This window comes from Atractosteus spatula, chromosome 11 (assembly GCF_055471065.1).
Source record: "Atractosteus spatula isolate fAtrSpa1 chromosome 11, fAtrSpa1.hap1, whole genome shotgun sequence".
Taxonomy (NCBI): Eukaryota; Metazoa; Chordata; class Actinopteri; order Semionotiformes; family Lepisosteidae; genus Atractosteus; species Atractosteus spatula.
The window spans coordinates 48,446,293-48,463,600 of NC_142716.1; the positions used below are offsets into that span (position 1 = coordinate 48,446,293).

The window sequence follows — 17,308 nt, forward strand, 5'->3', positions numbered from 1 at the left end:
GGTGAGTCTAGAGAGATGCTTCCTGTCACCATGGAGACCAGGTCCACACAGGAAGTGCAGAGGCAGGCCCTGTGCTTGTGTTAGTGAGGACATACTGCAAACGTCAGGAAAGATAAGAGTTCTTTCACACTACCATCCCTTAATTTATGGTAATTTGGTTTGTGAACTTTACTTTTGCTAACAAAGGTCTTGTTTCATGGCCAGGGAAGACACAGGGAAGTCTGCTTTTATCAGTGTGGCCACTAATCAACTAACTGATTGATTAATTAAACACAGAAGGGAAAACATACAGTGAAGATCAATCTCGGCATGCCCAGTGAGAATTCTCTTACCTTCGTTGTACCTGCTGCTTTTAAACACTGAGCCTTAAAAAACACACCAACTTGAACTCATCAGCAGGAAACGCTAATCAATTTTTTCATTAGCATTTCATTTCTGACTTTCATAGCTACACCATCCTTAAAACAATTGATGTTTTTTTTCCCAAAAATAAAAAAACACTGTACGGCACAATGAGACCAACTCCAGGTGCCAGACTCCCACTCACCTCATCTAGTTTTTAAATGAGTGAAGTGGCGTTAGTCGCCCGAGCTGTGAGCTGCTGTCCGCTGGCCCTGTGTCAGGCAGAAGGATGTACGTGTGACCAGGTGTCGTCAAGTCGCTGTGCACATGGACCCTTGCAATGCAAATCATTGTTCTCAGGCTTTAATGCGGGATTCGCTACCCCTGCTCACACAAGCGGAGATGGGCTTGCAGGGCCTGGCCTACTCCGGGCGGCAGAGCAGCATGGGAAGAGGAGAGGACTCGGTCTCATCTGGAGAGCCAAACTTCCGAGAGAGCTGAGGAATGCAGCCAGGCCAGTTCCAAGGCACCTCTGCAGCCAGCCAGCACGCCCACATTTCTGGCATATCACTTCCTGAAACCGGCACCTCTTCCCTGCCCCCTGCCCCCCGAACATCAAGCAAGGAAATGCAGCAGACTGTGATCTAATCTCTGAGACTGCTTTCATGAAGCACAGACCCCACCACCAAAAAAAAAAACTCCCTTAAATTTAATGATAGAAAAAATGCATCAATCTACAGCTACAGGGAACTTAAGAGCCATTTCTTCTTCTGGCTTTCATTCAGGTCCATCAACGGCTTCATCAGGAGTTCACGACTCCCCGATCTTCACCCACTGATGCATAAAGGCGGCAGATACCGTAGACCTGCAGACCCGTGATCTTTTTGTGGTGGACAAACACTTAGTAAGTGAAAAGGCCAGGAAGGCAGCCCATCCTGGCACAAAACCACAATGCAAGACAGTGAAACTCTGGTGCTGCCACACACAGTACTGAAAACACTCAGGCGTGACAAGGACTGGTCTTCCATTCCACGCTGCTAACAGTAACGCCGCAGCACAGCTTCAGGCAAACACCTTTTCATTTAAAAAATAGGACTGCTAAGCAATTAAAATTTGTGAACTGCAACCTTTGTGAGTGGGACACAGGTTTGTCAGCGCAAGAGTGTGACTTGGAGAGCATATGTAGGGCATTTTCTAAATCAGAGGGGAGCAGAGCGAGGGACACTGAGTGGATAAAGAAACCAGCAGAGAGAAGGAGACTCAGGAAGAGAGAGACAGGGACCGAAAGAAGGAGAAAAAAAAGAGAGGGATGACTTTTTCACACCACACAGCCCTTCTGTCTCTCCCAGAAGCCTCAAGAGATGTGTGTTGAAGGAGTTGGAGAAACAGGGCCTACAGGTTCCCTGAGCGGTACCTGCTCCAGAGAACACAAGACGACGCTGTGCTTTCTCTCCCAAGCAGACACGCCTGTCCACACCCGGAGGAACAGGCAGAATGAGCTCAGGCGCAGTTGTCGGGGAAAGAATGAAGCACGTGGTGTATTAAAGCAACAGCTTCCTCACAACATCACAACATCAACCTTGTGAGAAGGAGACATTGAGACAATAAGACAAAGCTCTAAACCCAGCATGGAAAACTCAGACAGGACATCAAATACTTGACAAAAAGATAAACTAGGAAGCTCTCAGCCATATTACTCAAACGAAGACGTCAATGGTCAAGACCAGAAAGCACTTCCCTTCATGCTGACTTTACACCTGTCCCGCTCATTTTCCTAATATACAAACAAACCAAGTAACCCGGCTTCAGGCCCTCCGAAGAGTAAGTCACCGTCCCTACAGCAGAGGTGACCTACTGAAGGCGTTTTCACTGGGACAAACACTCGAGAAGAAGCAGATGAGGATTCTTTCAGAGTTTTTCAGTGAGCTGGATCTCTGTGGTGACCCAGCTGTGAGTGGGCCAGTCACCCAAGAGTCACACGGGCCTGTTTCCTGAAAGGTCTGGGTGAAACTGTACCCACATGGCCGGGTGCCATCTGCCACGCCCTCACTTTAGGGATGAAGTAACAACAGAGTGCAGAGTGCCCGCTGAGCAGCGCAGTTGAATTCTGTCTCCCACCTCCAGCTTGCAGACTCAAGGCACTGGGCACCTTCAGCAGAAGAACAGCACCAGGAGGCCAACAACAGAGGTGCTCAAACATGGGGGGGAAAAAAAGGAAAACCTGTTGTTGAAAGGTCTAAAAAAAATACATTTTTGTCCCTTAAACAGTTTCAACGCCCTCCTGAATGACATTCTGTGTCAAACAGTTACCAGACACGCCCTCTCCCAAGTTTCTCTGCACCTGTAAGAGATGGACAGGAGCCCCTGTACTCCCACGAAGCCTGCTGGGGAATCTGTCTAACACCTGAACCGGTGCCCCCGTCTCAAGTCCACCGATAAACCAGCGCCAGGGAAAGTCGATAAGAATCGGGGAAGGTATGATCAAAATTGGGAGCAGGGGATCTGCAGGCTGCCGTCTGTGCACCCAGATAAGATCAGGCCTCTCGGCATTGTTAGAACACCAAACATATTTGCGGTTTGAGCAGGCGTGTCCGAAAGCCAAGATACACCCTGCTCTGGCATTTTCTGCATGGTATTGTTGCAGTGGATACAACCGACAAATCACATCGACCGGCCTTCAGCTTTACAAAGGAGCGAGGCAGAGGAAGAGAGATGCAGAATAACAGAAAGTAGGAAACGGAGGATTTATTTCCATCCGAGCGCTCCAGCGCTTAACCTTAATTTCTCCGAACAGGGAGCCTGGCTAAAAATGCCACTAAAATGATAGGCGATTGGCAGAAAAGGCTGGGAGCAACAAGGACAAAAGGACAATGAAGTTCTCATTTTATACTCTTAGTCACAAGCAATGCTTGCAGTCACACCCATGGGCGCCTGAGGTCAAAGTGCTGTCTGGCTGCATGACCCTGGTCCGACATCATCACTGCAGGCCCGTTGTGGAGAACACCACCTGCTGCCGTCGTGAAGCTGTGGTGCCGCAGGGATGCACGTTCGGGACCCGGCGGGACTAGGCTGGCAGCTGCACCGGAGCCCAGGTGCGGCGCACAAGAGCAGGGGATGATAATGGGGGGAGTATGTGAAACGCCAGAACTGCTCCTACACCGATGCCACTGGGAGGATCGCAGCTGGGAGGACACCCACCATTAACTCCCTTTTGGCACTGGGTGTGCTAGAGACCAGCAATTGCGCAGAATAAAGGGGCTAGGTCACACAGAGGCCAAGCACAACTACCTCCATTAGTATTTCCATAGTGGGTGAAGAAACTCGCTCAGCAGAGCCACTGCAACAAGGAACGACAGCGATCTAAACAATCTCAAACAGCTCCGTGTCTCAGTAGAGGCCAGTTTCTAAAAGAGATCTCTTCACGAAACCGGCCCTCTAAATACTCACACACCTACCAAATCGCTCCGTCTTCATAAAAGACGTTAACTGTTAAGAAAGCATAGATGGGAAGAAGAACACCCGAAGAAGGCTCCACAGCCGAAACGTTGCGTTTCTTTTCTTCTCTTTTCAGCCGGGAATAAACCTGTACTTGTTCATCTTCAGCCAATGTTCCTGCTAGGAGAGGTGTCTTCAAGTCTTCCACAGGGCACATATGGTCATCCAGTGCTTTGATGATCATGACACTGATGTTATCTTCTCAGTCACCAGATCTGTTTTATTAATATATCTTCATGGGATGTTTTGGAACGACGCCCGAGGCCAATTTTTCTACCTCCATCAACCAAGTGCGAGTTGACGGACGATCTCGTGGAAGAATGGCGCCACATCTTTCCTGCGGAACACGAGACGCTGGCAGACTCTGCAGGCCACATGACTGCACATGGTGGCCCAAAGACCTATTAACTGAATATTATTATTCACCTATTAGTGAAATAAACTGTTACTGATAATGGACAGCTGCAAGGGGGGGGGGATATACTTTAGTCAAAAAGTTACATCGCAAAAACATCTGTTGAGTTTAAAGGCCAGTGCAGACTGCCCTTTGCTCCCAGCTGTTCCTGTGGCCAGAAGAGCACTGAAGACAAAGGGCAGAATAACAGGGACAGATCATCTGGCAGCTCTGTGCCAGGTGGGGTTGAGGTGCGTGGGCATCTTATTGCAGCATGGCGAGGCGTGTCCAGGGTGAGTCACTGCAACACCTTTGGTATAAAAAGGGCGAACTCTGACAAGCCACCCAAGCATTTTCTTTAAAAAAAAAAAAAATTCCCTAATCAAGAAACGCCAAGTGCAAAGGTCTCATTTAGTGCTTCAACACAGAAAGAAAATCATTTTAATTATCTGTGATCTCTTCACAGGAAAAGGATTACCTCCCATGCACATGATCTGCAGTTTCACAATCTGAAGTACAATAACGTTCACACCTCTCCAGTGCATTCCCAGTACGGTAACAGTAAGGTACCCAAAACATCAACTGCGCCGTCAGAAAATGTAGACAAGGTCAATGCTGTGGACTCAAACCCATTTCTGGAAACATACCAAAGGTGCAGGAACTATACACTGACCTCATGTACTGTAGTTAAATCAGTGATCAAAGTAGTTCTAATGTATAAAAACACTGACGGTTTACCCATCATCTAACTCGTTTGCTTGTTGTACTTAATTTCTAAAAAAAAAAAAAAAAAGAATATACCATTGCTTACGTTCCCAGTCTTGGTAAGCAATTTAAAACCAGTCATATTTTGGTGTTCTGCGTCTGGAATGATTTTGGTGAAACACTGCGAGAAAGGTACTGAGCACAGAGGTGAGGCTCCCAGTATCTGACATGTCAACATGGCATACTGAAGGCGCCTTAGTATTAAAAATGATATTTAAAGATAATCCAGGATACTACCTAACAGAGCCCACTAGTGGACTAGACAGGCTGTGGAACACAAGCCCATAAAACATGCTAGAATCCATCGGTCACAGCAAGTCCAGGAGTTCCATCGGCATGTGTTCCTGGGCCCATGCAGGCTGCAGAAGGCCCAGAGCTGAGCTCTACAAGCACCTAGGCCTTTGCAAAAAAAAAGGGTGGGAAAAAAAAGCCTGGGCCCAGATTAGCTGCCGAATCCAAAGATTCCCTTGATGTAGCCGGTGAGGCCCCCCTTGCCCTTCTGCTCCACCTTGTCGTCCAGAGGCGGGAAGGCCACGTGGTTCAGCGCCAGGTCGAAGAACAGGGGCTTGCAGGGGATGGGCTGGAACTCGGGGGGGAACTGCACCAGATTGGGCTGCTTGCCGACGAGGGAGGCGTCTATGGAGAAGGTCTCCAGTCGTTCACAGAGAGGCTGAAGGGGGGAAGACAGAAGCAGGGAAAGGAAAAAGAATCGGGTCAGAACACTCCAGGCCGGAGCGCCACAGTGACAAGTGCACGCGCGCACGCCGACGAGAGCAGAGCCCACTGCCCTCTCTGTCCTTTACTGTGAACCGTGATGAAGGCAACAAGGGAGCCAACAGAACCAGAAGGAATAAAGTGAACATTCGGAAAAGGAATCCAAAACAATCGGGGACGGATACAAAGACACAGAGGGAATAAAAGAGGACTGGAGCTGCCTGACTCGACAGCAGAGCCCATGAGCCTCAGGGGTCTTACCATGTAATGTAATCAATCAAGCTATGGGCTGAGTGTGTTATTCTAATGGAGATGGATGACGCCCAGTTTCACTGGAAAGTACCTTTTCTCCTGCCACCCCAGAGTGGCACTTTCGTTAACGCCTCAGCCTTATGCAACAGGGTGCAAACACTTACAACCATCACCGACAGTGACTTAACCCCCCCCCCAGCATAAACCCTTATTAATTTCTACACTCATGTTTTCACCCAAAGGGGATGCTGAAAACCCTGAGAAAGCTTCCCCCATTTCTGTTCGCCTAGATTATTTCACATGATGCTGCGCAGGCCAGAAAAAATGCTACAAGAGGTCTACTGCAAAAACCTATACCAGGTAACCTAGATGAGCATTAGAACACCACCACCCCACATCTGCCATAGTGTGAAGAAGAATAAAGACAGGTCACAGAAGTATGCAACGGCTCTGGTTTTCATCTCGGTGTTCTGAGCTTTCAATTCACTCTTTCCAAATTCCGTCGTTCAGGATTCTAAATGCAGTCCGCGTTCGATCCCACCCAGCTTCCAAAGGGCTCGTTTTCTTCCCAGCTGAGAAAAGGGATTTCACTCTTTTCCTCCAGTCTCAACGATCAACACCGCAGATCCGCAGATATTGGACTCACCTTGCCGTCTTTGACTTGTGACTGCAAAGGGGTTTCACACACGTCCTCGGTGTCTGAAACAGAAACGCAGAGAGACAGCAGCGCCGTCAGAACTAATAGGCAGCCAAAACGAGACCCTGAACTGCTCAAAACCCAGTTAAAAAAAAACAGAGGAATTTCAGCAATTCAAAAGGGTAAAACATTGCAATCAAAGAAGGCAGTAAAAAAAGAGGCTTTTCATTGAACAAATATGTGAAATGTTTAAGTCAAGCCAAGACATCAAAGTAAAACACCTAAGTCTTATCTAATGCTAGACCTGAGAAGATGACTGCATAAATCCAGTAAAACTTCTGGATTCCTTTTACCTTAGCAAGGTGATGCAGGTGTGAGTGTTCAGCTATTCCATGCAACACCCTTAAATTTAAAGAACATTCTGGGAGAAAAACGTTTCAGAATTTTGCTTGATGGGAGTCTTTGCTGCTGGGCGAAGACCTTAGACACTTTGGATGCTCTCCAAACGCTGCCATTGATACCCACCCAAGATAGCGGCAGCCTGCAGTGAGTACTTCTCAGCATTGACCTCAGATATCAGCTCCTGCACATCTGGGAGATCCTACAGGAAAGAGAGGTGAGGCTGAGTGGTCACATCTGGACACTATATCCAATTTCAACTTAATTCTCCAAGAAGCAGAATACTCTCTTAATTTTAAGATTATTAATAATGTTTGGCCGTGTCTCCATCTTTGATTAGTTTTTTTGTACGCTCTGGAATAGTTGCTGCTGGGATTTGATATCTTTGCTCAAGGCAGTAAAGAGGAAATGATTTTACTGTATTGTAGGCTGCTACTGTGATTGTCACTCCTGGTACACACAGTGCAACACACTACTTTGAAAGCCACACCTATTGAAGGACAATTTTGCTAGTTTACTCCAACAATTTATGGAAGCCTGCCAAGTCTTAGATGGTTATTGATATTTCATCACCTTGTGAGGCACTTTATCCTACTACAACTACTACTAGTGCAACATTCCAGCTCTCTAACCTGCTGCAGTTTCAACTGAGTTTTTGGTACAGTAGACAGCGATGGTAACAATGCTGCAACATATTTTTCAACAAGAGACATAAAACAAACAGGCTCATGCCTTCAGACTGTTTTTCAGGTTCTTGGACTGTGACTGGACCTCACGGGCATACTTCAGGACCCGCTCATACAGAACCAAGGCCTCACTCCACTTCTTCACCAGTACATAGGACTGGGCAATGAAGAAACACCTGCATGGGGGAAGAGCAGACTCCAATGACTACAAATAATGTTTCTAGACACATAACACGTGAATACTACCCATTTGAAAAGCTTCAATAATACCACAGTAAATTTCTGCAGATGGACAGACATTTCTTGATATCATGTCCAGTTTCTTTACCTGTAGGCCTTGTAGACCAGTGTTTTCAGGGCCACCTCCTTCTGGAAGCTGTGGTCTTCTTCCAGGCCCTGCAGGACAGACAGCTCCGCCAGGCTCTGAGGAGGGAAGAAGAGGCAAGACTCACACCATCATCCGGCGCAGATCTCCAGCAACCCCCCAGCCTACAGGCCTGCACACCAGCAGCCACGCCACCCTGCTCTGCCCTGCAGTGTGGCACAGCAACAGCAGTGCCAGCCTGCAATACAGCGGACCTGGCTGGCTTTGCGAAAGTCCTCTGAACATTTTCATTCCAGAAAACCTAATAAAAATGCAAACTGCAGCAAGAAGCAAACAAATGCTATAATCACTGTAGCTAGTTCCCATGCTGCACAGTGCTGAGCAACACTGACTCAACTTGTGCTACAGTTGAGGAGACTTTACATGTCTCTCCATATCTTAAACCTTTTAAGCACAATTAAGCACAATTAAGCAATTAGTAACCTTACTCAATCCAGACACCAGGCAGACGCTCAGTCACCAAGCAAACCGAACTGACTGAATGACGGTCGTTCAGGAAAACAGCTTACCTGCAAAATAATGTCGTAGAGGCGGATGAGATCCTGGGGCCGAGGACCCCTCTTGTTCTCGTCCGGCTGCGGCTCCTTCAGCTTGGCGTGCAGAGCCTGAGCCATGCTCTCATTGCGCTTCACCACGGTCCACAGCTTGAGGTAGGTCAGGTAGCTAGAACCAGGAACGAGAGAGGTACGCGTTAACACGGGACACGAAATGATGCTACAGGCGTGCTAGCTCCAAACATGGGCCAGCTGCAGACGACTATAATTCTTCGGCTTCACCGCACTCATTGCACGTTCCTCTTACTAGCCTTTTGGTGCACCAGATTTATTGACCAGTAACGCAATTAAATGCAATTTTCCTCGTCAGTAACTGAGGAACTTGTAGCGCCTCAGCAAAGGAGGAGGGGGTATAAAGGAAAACAAAAGGTTTTTTCGATACCTGTGCAGGTACTGCAGGTTGGAGACCTTCCCAGTGTCCATGTCCATGGCTCTCTCTCGCTGCTTCTGCAAATTATAGACAATCAAGCTTCCAATTAACTCCACCCACCCAACATCCTCTTCAGAAACAAAACGGAGCCATGCCACCGCCTCGTTTTAGATCCCAAACCGCCTACAAGGAGCTATTATTTAATGCAGCCTTTTCCATATAGTTGCCCTTTCTTCAAATAATCACGTGACTCAATGTCACCGATGACGTTTAGAAATTAGAACAGAAGAGAAAGGTCGAAAGCCATGCAGAACAGAATACAGAAGTGAGCTAACGCAGGTGTGAAGCGATGAGCCCGAGCGGTTGGTCAGGCACAGAGGGACGAGCCCCGGTACGTACGGAGTCGGCCTTGATCTCCTCCCGCACGGCCTGAATGGAATCTCGGCACTCGCTGAGCAGGGTCTCGTACAGGCGCTCCTTCGTGTCCTCATTAGCCGCCTGGGAGGAGGGAGAGGGACACGAGGCTGCTGACCGCGTTCTTCATCTCACCACACCGCTCCCACCCCAGATCCAGCCCAGAGAGCTCCAGAAGTGGCACAACGCCCTCTCACCTCTGGTTAAACATGAGTGCGAACCCTGGGCTTGTGCAAGCAGGACTTGCTACCTGTCAGTTTTTGTTTAAGCACTAATTGGAGAAATAGGTATTCTGTTCGAGACACAATGAGAAAGAATGTGCACAATCCAAGCACTGCAGGAAATCTGTTTAAATGTGGTAAATAAGCTTACCCAACTTTCCTCCCTTTTAACACCTTGTTCAGGTGGAGAGTAACATTTCCTGTGTTGCAATACAAGATGCACATTTCAGGTTTTACATCTCATTTTATACTGTCCTTGTGCTGCGCCCACGTCAGAATTTGGGACCCAGATCCCTGGGGATGTTGCTGCATTTTCCATCTACTGCAAGAAGCATTTAGGGTACTGCACACCACACCACAAGCCACAGCATGTGCTTAAAACAACCGAATGCAGAGGCAGTGTGTATTAGTGGACTGCAAAGACTCTTTGCAAAGTGGGACAAATTAACTCGAATAGTGAAATTCTGACCACCTGTGTTCTGCTGCAGACTGTTGGAAAGTTGCGCGGCTTCCTGTGGTTTAGGCAATTATGAGAATTACCACTTTTATACCACCTAGGAAGGCAGCACCTCTGTGTGCAAGTTAATAGCGTGCAAGGAAGGAACTTTATTGTGCAATTTTTCGTGCCGAACTTTAAAAGTGGAATCTTCATAAAAATTCCAGAAGCTGCCGACAGTTGGACAAGAAAAAAAAAAGTGAGTGACATGTCTGAATGCAAGCAATCCGACACAACAGGTTAAAGGGACATTCCTCCTCGGACCAACCCCTGCGCCGTGCCTGGGCACTTTCACTGGGGGGCTGGCTCTCCCTGCATTATGAATGGGAACTCTGTCTCTCACACACACAGTGATTTATCTATGAAAAGTATGGCCATTTCAGCAGAAAGGGTGATAAGGAATAACCTGCAGGGAGCTGCAAGATGAACCACTTGAGGAGTGTGTATCAGATTCTGCAAACATTAATGATACATCTCAGTGAAAGCAAACTAGGTTGGATAGCCATTACTCTAGCACTCTAGAGCAGATGCAGTAGTGGCCTTCACCCTACACAGCAGGGTAAGTCGCCCAAACTGGCAAAATCCTGTACAAGACCAACTGGGAGAACCAGTCGTCCCTCTTCACCCTACACACATACACAGGAGTGTGTGAACTGGGAGGGGGCACCAAACCTGTCTCTCGGCTCCCAGAGAGTCTGCGGTTCTCCCTCCCTCTAGGAACACAACATAACAAATGGTTTTCAATAAGTCCTTATTTAATTTGTTCTACGAAGCACGCTGTCTTAACAACCCAGCTAGCTGAGTACCCCAGGGCAAACTGGAGCACAGTCAACCCCAGTACAGAGGTAAGCTTTCAATATGTTAGATGCCAGAGGAGAGTTACGCACCATGCAATATGGTCTTTGCAATCTTCTAAAGGCAAACACTTTTCACAAGGATAGTTCTGTGTTAAGTTGCATTGAAACTCCTTAAAGAGCCTCTACTATTCCCCCACGGTATCTTACCTTATCTTATTCCCCCATGGTATAAATATTTCATAGTCCTTGCAGCTCACTTCTGGGTGTTTACTTGAAACTTTAATACAAAAATCCATTTAAAACAGGTGTGCTGGTTATCAGGAAAGTGGCAGTGTCTCAGGTTTCTGTGTGACTGCCTTCGTGCTTTGGGAGTGAGTGTGGTCCGCTGTCAGTGTGTGGTGAGGGTGTGGCAGGGAGAGGCAGACACATGTGCATCCGAGCAGGTGAGTGCTGACTCAAACAGGTGCACGTGAATGACAGGGGCTTCCGAAAAAAAACCCTGTAGGAAACAGCACCACCTGGTGGCGACCAGAGTCGGCAAAACCACCACTGAATGGATAGTCAAGGTCAAGATGCATAAACCAAAGGAAGTCATTTTGCATTATAAAGAAAAAATGTTAAATCTCTGCCAATTCAGCTAAGATAACTAACAACAAAACCTGTGTACTTCAAATGATTTAGGTTATTCAGACTTGTTGCAACCTTATTCAGTGTTAATGGTCTTGAAACTTGTTTTTAGTCCAGTGACAGGTGTCAAGCTGCCTGTAATTAATGAAGCTTCCATTAGGCCCTTGCTGATTGTGGCACCTATAATGTAATAAATAATAATATTGCTTTATTAGCCCTATACAATTTCTTGCATTAGGAATTCGTCTTTTTCACATACCCCAGCTTGCTCTCCATGAGACACACAGACAGGGAGAGAAGCTGGGGGTCAGAGCGCAGGGTCAGCCATTGTACTGCACCCCTGGAGCAGTTGGGGTTAAGGGCCTTGCTCAGGGGCCCTACGGAGTAGCCGTTCCGGCAGCCTTCCAGCCACAGGCACAGATCCTTAGCCACAGAGCCACTGCTCAGCCCTGTATAAAACAGGGGGTCAGGGCACCAGCCAGAGGGGGGGGCTCACCTGAGCAATGGCCGCCTCATTGTCCGCCAGCCCCAGCAGGAAGATCCGGACCTTGTCGATCTTCACCGGGACGGTCCGGCCACGCCACTCCACCTCGCTCATGGTGGCGGCCTGCTTGGCGCGGGTCTGGGTGATCAGGGCCTGGGCACAACGACACCATCGGCACAGAACGCAACAGTCACACAAGGAGAGCTCTGCAAGTTAACCCCCTCACCGCTGGCACCCTGTCTGAACACCACTGCGACGATCCTGAACTGTGCCACAACCTTTTCTTGTCTGGACCCACAGATAGTGGAGTAAACCACCCTACACACCTTAACCATGCCAGTATAACCTCACGTCATAGGAACACAACATGACTCTCTAAGCACTGCTTTTATTTCCAAACCACATGTAAAGTATGACTATTAGATTAGGGGATTTAACTGATGAAACAAAGTACATCCCACAGATCTCAGGGATATGACAGCACATGGCATCTTAAAAAAAAATTAAGTATCTCAAAGAACTGCTTTCATGAATACATCCATCTCCGTGCACCCAGACACCTACAGCAATACAACACGTCTCCCACAATAGTAATGTTAAAGTGCAGTGTAGCTGCTGTTTTCATCTAGACCATGTCAGAGAGATCTGGGCTGAGCATGAGCGACTTCTAGTGCTAGAGAGTCGGAGCCAAGACTGCAAACTGTGAACGTCTTGGTAACAAGTACTTTCACCTTAACCAACAGCCCCACCCCGGGCAGCGACTGCCCCCTCTCTGTGGTCACACTCACCTCCAGCTTCTCCGCAATCATGCCTCCACCCCCTCCGGCGCTCAGCCTCATCTGCATCAGGTCGTTAATGGCATTCTGGTCGCCTAGAAACAGCGCAGCAGGAGCGCTCGTTAGTGGGGCGGGCTTAATAAAACAACTTGAGGCAAGGACTTACTTGAACTGACCCGGGGACCATAAATAAAAGAGAAAGAACCGTGTTCACTACACAGCTAAGCGAAAGCATGACCTGTTGCAGGACTCGAGCTTTAAGACGTCAACAATCCAATGGCTGCCGGACTGACATTTTCCAAGAATGGGAAGACATTACAGAAGTATCTCTCTCTGTCCCGCAAACTCGAATCCCCCCCAGTGCCGACAGCTGCGTGCAGGACTGCAGGGCTCCTCACCGATGTTGTAGGCGCAGTAGCGGATGTTAGGGGAGATCTCCTCCACTCGCTGGTGGTACAGCACAGCCTGCTCCTCTGTGAACGCGCTGGCCAGCTTCTCATAGATCGTCCTGCAAAACAAGCGCACGGGTCAGCAGAGAGCAGAGAGCTCCCGCCGGTGCAAAACCACCGGCACAAAACACAACTTTACGACAAAAAAAAAAGTCCAAAACTTCTGTCCAGCTCCCTTTCCCTCACATGAATTACCATCTAGTGCAGAAACAGGCGGTCTGCTGTCTTCCACACCACAACTTTGTTCTTAATTGTCAGCTGTTAACGCCACTCCTTAAATCGAAGCCTTCAAGGTTTACTCTCTATTTTAAGTTTTAAAAAAATAGTTTTTATTAATTATGACCTTATGATGTCAGGAAGAACCATTGTACTATGATGGCTTGGTGTCTAATCAAAATCTAACCCCTCAGGAGGCCGAGCAATGGGAAGTCACCATCCGCACAGCAGTGCATCCTGAGCAACTGCGCACTTCTGGCTCTTTTCACATACTTGCACTTGTTGAAGGCCTCCATGGCTGCCTTCCACTCCTGTAGCTCGAACCACAGCATCCCAGTCAGGTAAGAGGTGTAGGCCTGCCAATTAAAAAAACCACATCAGCCACTGCTCACTGCTGCCACCTGCAGGAGACAGAGTCCTCGCAGCGGAAGAGCTCCAGACACAGGCCAGGGAGAGGGAAGAGGCAAGTCGCAATTTGTAGATTTATAGATAGATACTTTACTGATCCCGTGATTGAAACTGCAGTGCAACAGCAGCTTAACGCAGAGTAACAAAATGATACAATAATACAACAATGCAGTACATACGATAAAGTCAGTGAGAAGTGCACTAAGAAGAGTTGCTCACAGTCCAGAATAAACAAAGAACAAACCAGAACAGTACACAAAAAGTTGTATTGCACATTATAAATATAAATATATTGCACAAGTCCCTGGCATATATTGCACAAAAGACAGTTGTAAACGGGAAAGACCGGATGTAAGCAGAGATTTATACAGTTCCCCCAAAAAAGCTCTAAAGGCTGTAACCCAATCCTCAGCCTTGAGACCCCATTTCCTGCTTTCACACATCCGAGTCGCCAGTTACTGAAGGGCTTCTAAAAGGTTCAGGTTTCTAGTTTTCACACCTTAATGTACGGGGTTCGTAAGGAAGAGCTGATCACCAGAAACACGAGGGGGAGACCCCTAGGAGAGGCTTTAAGAGCTCAGCCAGGAAGGAGGCCAGTTCTCCAACACCAGCAGAGGACCCCGCACTTCACACTGGACGTTCAGCTCAGTCTATTTGTCACGCGCACAAATGCACTGAAATGGGTTAGTGTGCACAGCTCAGCAGCCCCCCCCCCCACCCGGACTCTCCCCACCTGGGCCTCCAGCTTGGTCTTGGCGTCGACCCTGGGGCTCTCGCACAGGCGCTCCAGCTCCTCGCCGTGCTTGGCCGCCTTGCGCAGGCGCGACAGCAGGTGGAAGCGCTTCCGGGGCTCGGTGTTGGCTTCCTGCTTCAGCTGCATGGCGTAACTCCAGGCCCGCTCCGCCTCCATCAGCACCAGCAGCAGGTACCTGCCGGACGGGCACACGGGGGGAGGGGAGCAGAGACCACGAAGCAAACAGCAATGAATGTTCAAAGCAAAATACCAAACTGAGAGCACTGAAAGACAGCATGAGAGTGGAACAGAGCGAGAGGGAGAAGACAATCTGAGAATCTAATGGGAAGCATGTGAACAGGAGGAAGACGTCTCTTCCCTAATGCAAAAACAACTCCAGATTCTTTTAATTAAGCCAAACGGGTGCACACGAATTACGTGTTGTGTCAGAGCCCAGAGGGCTGCGCCCGATCAGTACAGCAGGACAGGGCAGGTACACGCACCTGCTGTCGGAGAGCATCTCCACTGTCACTTTCTTCCCCGTGAACTTGTGGCGGTTGCCCATCTTGAAACCCAGGGTCTTGCGCAGGCGTCGCAGGCGGCGGGAGCAGTAGCCCCTGAGACACACAGCAAGGGGGCAAGGTGAGCGACCCGGCCTTCCAGAGAGCGACCGTTCCGAGCAGCCCTGCCGGACCCCCCACAGCGCGCACCCCCTACTCACCTGTACCGCTGGTAGTCCCCATGCCTCAGGCCGTGCTGCTGCTGAGAGTCCTTGATGATCTGCAATACTGCGAGGCCACATTAAGGAGCCTGCTGGTAACGTGCTGGAACAATCCCTTCTGTTCAACACCTGGGACCTGCCTCTGCTTTCACAACCCTCACCCAGCCCTGCTGCTCAGACAGATCAATCTCATCCAAAAATGAACAATTTTCGAAGCAACACACAAAACTTGGGGCAGCACTGTGTCTCAGGATCTGTGCCTGTGGCTGGGAGGTTGCCGGTTCGTATCCAGCGGCCGGCAGAGGACTCCTACTCTGTTGAGCCCCTGAGCAAGGCCCTTCACCCCAGCTGCTCCAGGGGCGCTGTATAAATGGCTGACCCTGCGCTCTGACCCCCAGCTTCTCTCCCTGTCTGTGTGTCTCATGGAGAGCAAGCTGGGGTCTGCAAAAAGACAAATTCCTAATGCAAAAAATTGTATATGGCCAATAAAGTGATCTTGATCTTGATGAAAACTGAAAGCATCAGGTCAGGGAAACACGCACAACAATATACAGCCTATATGTTCATTTTTCCTCTAGCAGCAATTGACATCGGGCGAAGTGGTGGCACTGTGGCTAAGGATCTGCGCCTGTGGCTGGAAGATTGCCGGTTCATATCCCATGGCCTGCAGAGGAATACTACTGTGTTGGGCCCCTGAGGACAGCCATTAACAACAGCTGCTCCAGGGGCACCATACAAATGACTCCAAGCTTCTCTCTCCCTGTCTGTGTGTCTCATGGAGAGCAAGCTGGGGTATGCGAAAAGACAAATTCCTAAACCAAGAAATTGTATATGGCCAATAAAGTGATCTTATCTTATCTGTGGACATTTCTCAGAACAAAACTAACTTTGTCCGGCGCTTCAAAACATTCTGTGTGGCAGTCACGCCCTCAGTGCCAGCTTAAATATAAATTTAATGCAAATTTAATTTGATTTATTCACCAGGTTAATCATCAGGGACAACCTTGCCTACAGATCAAACTGGTAACCCAGCTCAAAACTCCGCAAGAGGTTACTAGGAGGTGTGCAAAATCTATTTATTTACTTAAACATTAAATAATCAAAATTAATTATTAATAGGCTCTGTGCAACGATTGGCCTCATTTCATGCCCAGACAGAAACGAGTTCAAGCTGTTAAAATTCCACAGATTGGGTAAAAGAGAGCCAATGACATCGCATTGTCAATCCAGACCCTGATACAGCAGTGTCATAGCTCTCCAGCTCTCTCTGTAAGAAATTATTATTGATGGTACAGTCTGACAAGAACAGCCTGTTCTGTGCACAGCACTACACTTTGCTGCGGTGACTAACAATGCTCTGGTAAACGCGCCTCAAATAACCTTTAAACCAGAAACGCGACATGGCGACAGATGTCCAAGAGGTAACGCGTAACGTGCTGTGAGGCAGGGATAGACGTTTCAGTTACAAGAAACCAGGCGATCAAGCCGGGTCTACCCTATTAGGACTGCTGTCTAAAGTCAAGCAGATACGATAATAACTAATGTAGCAGACTCAAGGATTAATTTGCAACCACACGGGATACCCAAGCAAGATCATACTTTATATATGCCTGACGAATTTGTGCTTTCAAATTTCAAGAGCGACCCGATTGTGACACGTACCCATTATAACTACCCCCCCCTCCGCACACAGCAAGTTTCCCCCACTTTACCCGCACGAACCCCAGCGCCCTCTAATCTAGTCGGAGGTCAGGACAGTGACGATTGTTAGGATACTCTCGAGTCCGAGGCCTTCCTCGGGTTTTTTTTCCTTGTTCTCGTCCATTACAGCTGATAGAGCCTCGCCGTGCTTCTCCGCAGCCATTTTTACACGCTGGCGTAGGGAATTATGGGACACCCCTAGCGGAAATTCCTGGCAAAGGTCAAACTGCCGAGGGCGGAGTCTTCGGGCGGCCATTTTGGATGTGGCAATC

The 17,308-nt window shown here is 48.4% G+C and overlaps 1 protein-coding gene across 2 annotated transcripts; it reads right to left on the reverse strand.

Moving 5' to 3' along the window:
- Positions 1-4,641: 4,641 nt before the first annotated feature.
- srp68 (signal recognition particle 68) lies at positions 4,642-17,210 on the reverse strand. Of its 2 annotated transcripts, none has more exons than XM_088926846.1 (16): positions 17,112-17,210; positions 15,336-15,402; positions 15,118-15,231; positions 14,615-14,810; positions 13,747-13,829; positions 13,207-13,316; positions 12,821-12,903; positions 12,045-12,185; positions 9,393-9,491; positions 9,006-9,070; positions 8,579-8,732; positions 8,013-8,107; positions 7,731-7,860; positions 7,125-7,200; positions 6,609-6,661; positions 4,642-5,666 (listed from the first exon to the last, which is right to left on the reverse strand). In XM_088926846.1, the coding sequence occupies exons 1-16, from the start codon at positions 17,197-17,199 to the stop codon at positions 5,439-5,441; spliced, it is 1,782 nt and encodes a 593-aa protein (XP_088782972.1). In that variant the 5' UTR covers positions 17,200-17,210; the 3' UTR covers positions 4,642-5,438. The 2 variants fall into 2 exon arrangements, with proteins under 2 accessions (XP_088782972.1, XP_088782973.1); XM_088926847.1 differs by having other exon boundaries at positions 9,006-9,067; positions 17,112-17,209.
- Between the last annotated feature and the right edge of the window lie 98 nt (positions 17,211-17,308).

What these genes read in the sequence shown, in the direction of transcription:
- srp68 (XM_088926846.1), bottom strand. Translation starts at nt 17,199, where the DNA reads ATGGCTGCGGAGAAGCACGGCGAGGCTCTATCAGCTGTAATGGACGAG. An exon ending in GAGATGCTCTCCGACAGCAG is followed by an intron (nt 14,811 to 15,117) that starts GTGCGTGTACCT and finishes CCCGTCCGGCAG; the next exon opens with GTACCTGCTGCTGGTGCTGA. An exon ending in TCTACGACATTATTTTGCAG is followed by an intron (nt 8,108 to 8,578) that starts GTAAGCTGTTTT and finishes TTCCCTCCTCAG; the next exon opens with AGCCTGGCGGAGCTGTCTGT.